The sequence below is a fragment of the Columba livia genome, chromosome 7 (assembly GCF_036013475.1).
Source record: "Columba livia isolate bColLiv1 breed racing homer chromosome 7, bColLiv1.pat.W.v2, whole genome shotgun sequence".
Taxonomy (NCBI): domain Eukaryota; kingdom Metazoa; phylum Chordata; class Aves; order Columbiformes; family Columbidae; genus Columba; species Columba livia.
This window is the reverse complement of record NC_088608.1, coordinates 1377900-1385321: the sequence shown is the minus strand read 5'-3', so window position 1 is coordinate 1385321 and position 7422 is coordinate 1377900. Positions and strand designations below refer to the sequence as shown.

General features: G+C 55.1%; 1 protein-coding gene across 1 annotated transcript; it reads right to left on the bottom strand.

Annotated features, from left to right (window-relative positions):
* Positions 1–683: 683 nt before the first annotated feature.
* Positions 684–3083, bottom strand: RPRM (reprimo, TP53 dependent G2 arrest mediator homolog). Its single transcript, XM_065070142.1, has one exon. The coding sequence runs from the start codon at positions 2889–2891 to the stop codon at positions 2556–2558; it is 336 nt and encodes a 111-aa protein (XP_064926214.1). The 5' UTR covers positions 2892–3083; the 3' UTR covers positions 684–2555.
* Between the last annotated feature and the right edge of the window lie 4339 nt (positions 3084–7422).

Below are 7422 nucleotides of genomic sequence, written 5' to 3'. Positions count from 1 at the left end.
TCATTGTCTCTGAACCAGCCAGGACAGGTCCTGGGGTGAGTCCTGCAGCAAAGTCCACTGAGCGTCGCAAGGAGCACGGTGTCCTCAAAACCCGGACATTTTCCCTGTTAGGAGCTCTCACGTCTGACAGCAACGACCGAGAGCTGCTCAGGTCTGCCAGCTCACTCTCATCGTCTTCTGTTCCTCTGGGAATTTCAGGGATGGAAATATTCTGGAGACACAGGAAGGCACATCAATGAAAGGCCTTTGAGTTTTGGTGGTAAAATTGAAGACACTCAACCATTTAAGCTGAATAAACAAGGGACGAGTACACAGGAGCAGGTCAGCTGTTCATCTTCAAGCCAAGAACAAGGTGGTGGAGCCCTCCGTTGGGTGCCCACACTGGTTTTATCCTAAATACACCTATTTCCCTACATGTCAATGCTGCAGCAAGGTGCATTTTCATCTTTGGTGTGTTCTAGGAGCTGATGGGGCTTTGCTTTCCCCATGGCAGAGGAGGGACAGAGGCGTAAGTCAGGCTGACGGACGGGACTTGTGCGAGCATCTCTGCATCACCGAGGACAAAAAACCCTTTTCCCGTTTTCTGCTCAAAATGAAGTGTCTTTATAGAAATTAAAGAGTCGCAAGCACTTTATTAGGGCAGGGGCTCTCACCTTGTAGGGGTCCTTAGGCAAGAGGCCCGAGGCCATGTGTGCTCTTGGGCTGCCGTTGAAAATCCTGTAATTTTATTACAGAACCCGGAGTTTTACCGAGATTTATGGTGTTGGAAAAAGCTGTGGCTGCTGGCAAAGGTGAATCAAAATATAGTGTACTTTAAGTGTTCACTATAATTAAGAATGTCTAGTGAATCTAGCTCTCAAAAAGTGCTCAAACATGCAGCACACTCCTTGCAAGTCAGATTACGGGAACGATTGTGTTGTCTGCAATACCATGAAGTGATGCAAATTTAAAAGTTGGAAATGCTTCGTAATGACTGAAACATCCATATGAGGAGTTTTCCATCTTACGGTATTTTAAGATTCTACTGTAGCTAATGTTTCTACGACACTAAGGGGTAAAGAAAGGAGAGGCTTGGATAAAATTCTCACCAATGTTTCAGCTGATAGATGGCTCAGTAATATTTATTTCGATGTAATGACAAAGTCCATGGCATATTTGTTTCTCAGAGAACAGGAAGATCTGTTCTTTGTCTTTCCCTTAAATGTAGCTGTAAATGAACAAGCACATGGCTGAGATTTCTGCTCATCTGAGGGAACTGGACTACACTGAGATATACTCTGTTTTGTCTCATTTTCTACCAAAAGTTTATCTGCAGTCAAGCAATTGCCTCAGAGTCCAGCTTTATTTCATCCCCTTCTAGCTCAGGTGCATTTTGTAAACGCTGAGTTTCACCTCGTCTATCAAAGTGGGAACTTCTGCTAATGTCTCCTAAAGGCGCCTATAATGATGTGGTGGCTTGGCCGTCTTCACACCAGCTCGGGATAAACTGAGCAAAAACCAATCAGTCTGCACGGCTGCTCCGGAAAACTTCCTGACTCTTATCAGCATTGAAAATATTGACAATTAACAGTCTTACTGCGAGCCTTGAGAAGTCATGAGAGGTATTTTCTCACAGGCAGGTTGCTTGAGCCTTTTTGCCCCCATCCCACTGCTGTGCTCTCCAGCAAGTGTTTATGCCGGTTCCACTCCTGCTACAGCAAATGTGGATACATTGATTTATCACTAGCAACCAGCCCAAGCCCCCGGGGATATGATAAACAGCTATGCAAACCTCTCATAGACAGATGCTCTGTTATCCGTGTAAAGGAAACAGATGAAAAAAAGATCCTGTGCAAGCATCAATTTTTCCCTCCCTTAAATGTGACCGTAAGAAGTCACCTGTTGGTGAGGGTTTCAGCTCGGTTAATACAAAGTACGTACAGTGGTTTTCTAGTCAAACCCAAGTAGAGGGGGATACAACTGGGGTGCCCAGGGTTATTTCCCGGCCACAGCCGGAATCCACGGGGTAGGAGGGGGGTCCCCGCATATCCCCCGGGCACATCCCGCCCTGCTCCGGTGCGCACAGGGGCGAGGGCACCGCGTTCACCCGCCTGCTGCAACGGGGGGTGCTGCAAAAGCCGTCCAAAATGCCAGTTGTAGCACAGCTGCAAAGCAAAAACCTGCAAAGACGAGGCGTTTGCTTCACCCCGTGGACCCGCGGCGGTGGAGCCCCCCGACCCCGCACCCACCGGGACCCCGGACCAGAGGCGTTGATGACCGCGAACGAAAGAAGGAACCCCAGACCTGTTGCCGTTAGAGCACGTTTTTACTTCGGCACCCGCGGGTCGGGACGGGGCGGCTGCGGGGGCCGCACACGCCGGGCTCCCCCGCACGTCTCACCGGGATCTCGGGGTTCGGTTGTTGTTGTTTTGAAGGAGCAAAACAACCCCCAAAGCACCAGTCATTCTGCGTGAAGGAGGAATGGCCGCGGTGCAGTCAGCGCCGGGAGCGGCCGGCCCAGCTCCGCTTCCCCCGGCCCGGGCCGTCGGGGCGGGCGGCTGCGGGGCCCACGGCGGTCAGTAGGGTCCCACCACCACCGCCTCCACCTCCTTGGACGGCCGCCGGTCCTTGACCAGAAAGTTGATCATCCCCTCCGACTTGATGAGGAGGTTGCAGCCGAGGAAGAAGATCCCGAACACGACGGTGAGGGCGAGGACGCACATGACGGCGATCTGCACCACCCGCATGATGTACAGGCTCCGCTCCTCCGCCGCCTCCCCGCCGCCGTCGGTCACCACGGAGGCGGCGGTGCAGCAGCGCAGCGCCCGCTCCAGCTCCGCGGCCGCGCTGCCGGCCCCCGCCAGCAGCCCCGCCGCCGCCGTGCCCGCTCCGCCCGCCGCCGAGCCGTTCATCCCGCACGGCCGCCCCGCCGCCGCCGCCGCCGCATGCAGGCGGGCCGGGCCGCACCGAGCCCAGCCGTGCCCAGCCCTGCCCAGCCGCTCCGCGCTGCTCCGCGCCGGCGGAGGCTCCGCGCTGCCCGCTCCGCTCCCCGCAGCTCCGCTCCGCCCCGCCGCGCCCGGGCGGGGAGCGGGGCCGGGGCGGGGGCTGGAGGGACAGAGGGAGGGAGGGGAGAGGGTTTGGGGGGCGGGAGGCGGAGGTTGGGAGCGGGGGGGGCGTCGAGAAGGGGGATTTGGGAGGGGGGGTCGAGGGAACAAGAGTGTCGCAGGGGGCGGGTGTTGGGGAGCAGGTTGTGGAGAAGGGGATTTTGTGAGTGGGGTGCAGGAAACGGGTTCTTAAGGCAGCAGTTTAGAGGGGCTTGGGGAGTGGGGTTTGGAGGGCACAGGATTTTTGCCAGTGGGTTTTGGTCAGTGGGTGTTTGCAAGTGGGTTTCAGGGACGGGGTTTTTTAAGGTAGCATACTGCGAGGGATGGATTGCAAGGGAGTGGTGTTTGGGGAGTGTTTTAAGAGGAACAGGCTTTCAGAGATCAGGGGGAGCAGGATTTTCCAAGTGGCTTTTTAAGGGAGCAAGTTCTTGGGTGTGGGTTTTTGGGAAACGTCTTTCAGAGGAGGTTTCTGCAGTAAAGGGGTGCAGTGCTGGTCCCCAGGGCTGTATAAAGAGCTGGACCAGCCCTTTAGGGATCTGAGGACATGGTCAGCTGAACCTCACCCTCCCCAAACATCCCTTCAGATTTAATTGATTTAATTGAAGGTTCAGCCACTGCACAGGCCCATGAGTTTTCAGGTCCCTGCTTCCCCATGTGCTGCTGAAGGCCACCGTGCCCAGGAGAGATGCCACCAGGAGCAACCTGGTGTGGCTAAGGCTGTACATCTTGGACAACATCCTCAGCCTTGGGGACCAAAGCTGCTTCCCAAGATGCCCCCAGGTGCCTGGGGATGGCAGAGGGCTCATGTCCCCCTCAGCAGTTGTTCAGGGCAGGGCAGGGCTGGCCCCACCTGCGGTTTGGAGGTTTTGGGGGATAAGTGGAGGGTGGCAGCAGCTCCCGACAGCTGGTGCTGTGGTTTGGGTGTATGGGTGTTCGTGCCTCCGGTCGCGGGGCAGGATGGTCACTCCGGTACCTCCGGCCCTGCGATGACTTGGGTTATTTCTGAGCAGAGGATGGAGATGCTGCGAGCGGCAAGAGGCGGCTGCCATCGTTAACCCTGCCCTCTCTTTGCTCAAATGGAGATTTAATTATCGCAAACAGCCAGAGGAATCAGTGGGATGGGGCCTGCCTGGGGCTGCCAGCAAACACTGCCTATGGCAGGATGGGGTGCAATGGCCACACGGCACCTTATGCTGTCCAGGGCTGGTCCTCAAAGGAATAAATTAGCGGGGAGGTCGAGGCCTGGCATGGACAAATGATGTTTTCTGAACGCCTCGCAGCTAATTTTAATTTGTGTGGTGGTTATTTGTTACCTGACACAAGCACCCAGAGCCCAGAGATAAGCTGTGACTCACACCCTCATCTCAGTGCACCCCATCCTGTTGGCCTGGGGCTCTGGGGGTGCAGGTCCCGTGGGGGTCCCCTCCCCGCAGAGCCCAGAGCAGCCAGAGCAGCCCACCTACGAGGCCGTAGGATGAGCTTTGCTGCCTTATCAGATGGGACACGATGGGAACATTTTGTTTTTACTGTTGGAGGAAGAAGATAGTATTAATTCTAATTAGCAATGGGAGTGCTGGCAGTTGCTTTAGCCAGAGGAGAATGCTGGAAGAGACGTTTTACCTCCGCCTGACTCCTTTTTGCAGCGGGCAGTTTGTCTGCCTTCTCCATTTGCTGTGCAAAGCAGCTGGTGGTTGCGGTGGGCGTGTGGATGCCCCTGGCGCTCTTACCCTTTTACTGGCTTTTGGCACCTCCGAGCAGCAGTTAGGAAAACGGTTCCCATCCCTGAGCTATGTCAGGAAAATGGGTCCCATCCCCGAGTTATGTTAGGAAAGTCCTGTGTACACTTTCAGTCCCGAAAAGCTGGGGCCAAGGGTCAGGAGAGCTGGATCCATGTGCCTGCTTGCGCTCTGTTGGACCACTAGCAAGTTTCTGTGGGTTAATTGTTGACAAATCCTAAACTTAAAGAGCTTAGGAAATGTCTTCTGACAAGTGAGTCTCATCGTGCCTGAGGAAGCAGCGTTAGACCTGTGTTAGAGACCGGGACATCGCAGCATAATGAAGTGTGGTTGTGCCAAAACGTGCAAAAGGGAGAAATTGTGGAGGACGCAATCTCTGTTCACAAATACGATAGCTTTTAACATTCAGATTTCATCTGTATTCATTTCCTGTGATAAGAGAACAATGTAAAGAGCGAGTTGTGGTCTAAGCAGGCAAAACTATGTTTCCCACACCTCGCCACTGTAATTTAACAGCAGGATGAAGGCAAGATATGCAATTTAACCTCTTGAAATTTAACCTCTTGAAATGTTCTTCTTTGTACCTTAATGATTTGCAAACCAGAATTGGATTAGCTTTGAAGAGTGAAGTGTATTTCATCTTGCCCAATGAAAAAAAATGGCCAAAAGCTTTGGTGGTACAGATTTCAGCAGCTGCGGTCTCAGGCAGATACAGAGGCCTTGCATGTAAAGGCTCAGGAAAGGGATCACTCTTCTCTGGCTTTGTAGATAATTGGAAGCAAGAAGACACCAAGAAACAGGAGGTGCTTTAAGAAGAATTCTGTGGAGCTACAGGATGGAAAAGAATGTTCTTGTTTACAATGTTTTGATGTGGAAAAAAAAAACATCTAGAAGAGAAGGGGGATAGAAAAGCATAACTCATTTCAGCAATGTACAAACAGGCAGATTAGGGCAAAGACCGTCTGTATGAAGTGGCACAGTTGTGACTCGTGGTGCTTGGGGCTGGAGGAGGTGGTGAGTTCAGCATCCTGGGTGGGATTTGGGTGGTTGGTGTGGAGAAACCAGGAGAAACCAGCCCCCGGGGGGTGTTCCTGCCCCCATCCCCTGCTCTGGCAGGGTGGCATTGCTGGGGGGTCCCACCACCCCGTGCCCCTCGCCCTGAGCGCCTCGGCCATGCAGAGCCTCAGTGCTCACCCACAGGCACCTTACGCCTTCTGGGTGCGCAGGAGGTTTGGGGTGAGCAAGGCTGTGCATGGGCTGGGGGCACCCTGAGCTCACCTGCGGGGCAGCCCCAGCTTCGTGAGTGACTGGGGTTGGGGATGGGATGGGATGGAAATGGGGATAGGATGAGGATAAGGATGGGATGAGGATGAGGATGGGGATGGGATGGGATGGGATGGGATGGGATGGGATGGGGGTGAGATGGGACAAGGATGGGGCTGGGATGAGAATGGGGATGGGATGGGGGTGGAAATAGGATAAGGATAGGATGGAAATGGGATAGGGATGGAAATAGGGCTATGTGTTTTGGATCCATTGAGCAGGGAGCAGCTGCATTCCAGGAACAGACATAAAGACACCTGTGGGAGTGCGGGACAGTCCAGCCGAGCGCGGCCTTTGTCCTGTGGGGCTCAAACTGAATCCCAGCTCCTGGGGAGCTGCCTGGCCAGCGGCAGGACGGTGTGAGCAAGGTCAGGGCTTGTGCTGCCCACACCTGCTGCAGCCCAGGCCAGCAGTGCTGAGAGAGGGGTGACCCGAAACCCGGAGAGGGGTATCCCCAAAAATCGTTAGATAGGTGTCCCAAAACCCCTGAGATGGGTGTCCCCAAAAATCCATAGAGGAGTGTCCCAAAACCCCAGAGTGCGGTGTCCCAAAACCCCAGAGTGCGGTGTCCCAAAACCCAGAGACGGGTGCTCCAAAAAGCCAGAGAGGGGTGTCCCAAAATCCAGCTCAGGACATGTCGCTGCCGGGGTGGCGGTGTCCCCGGGGCCCCTGCGCGGGGCTGGCACCCACCTGAGCGTCAGATTTGGGGCTCTGGTGCCTCTTCCCCCTGGCCGAGCGCAGCTGATGCGGCGGTTTGAGTCGGCACAGCCTGAGCGGAGCCGCCATCGCAGGGACAGCAGTGACACCTAGTGACACCTGGCGGGAGCGGGGACGAGGACAGGGACGGGGACAGAAGCATGGAAAGGGACACGGGAAGGGACAGGGACATGGGCACGGACATGGATGCAGACGGGGACATGGACACAGGAAGGGACAGGGACATGGAAAGGACAGGAACATGGGCACGGGCACGGACATGGACATGGGCATGCATATGGGAAGGGACAAGGACACTAGCATGGACAGGGACATGGACATGGACACAGGAAGGAACAGGGACACGAGCATGGTCAGGGATATGGACATGGACACGAACATGGAAAGGGACAGGGACATGGGCATGTACATGGACATGGACACGAGCGTGGATATGGACAGGGACAAAGGCACAGCCATGGGCAAGGAGAGGGACACGGACATGGACACGGACATGGGCACGACCAGGGACATGGAGACAGACAAGGACACGGGCATGGACGGGGACAGAGAGCTGTGTCGTA

Excerpts from the sequence above, each read along its gene's own strand:
- RPRM (XM_065070142.1), bottom strand. The coding sequence starts at position 2,891 with ATGAACGGCTCGGCGGCGGGCGGAGCGGGCACGGCGGCGGCGGGGCTG.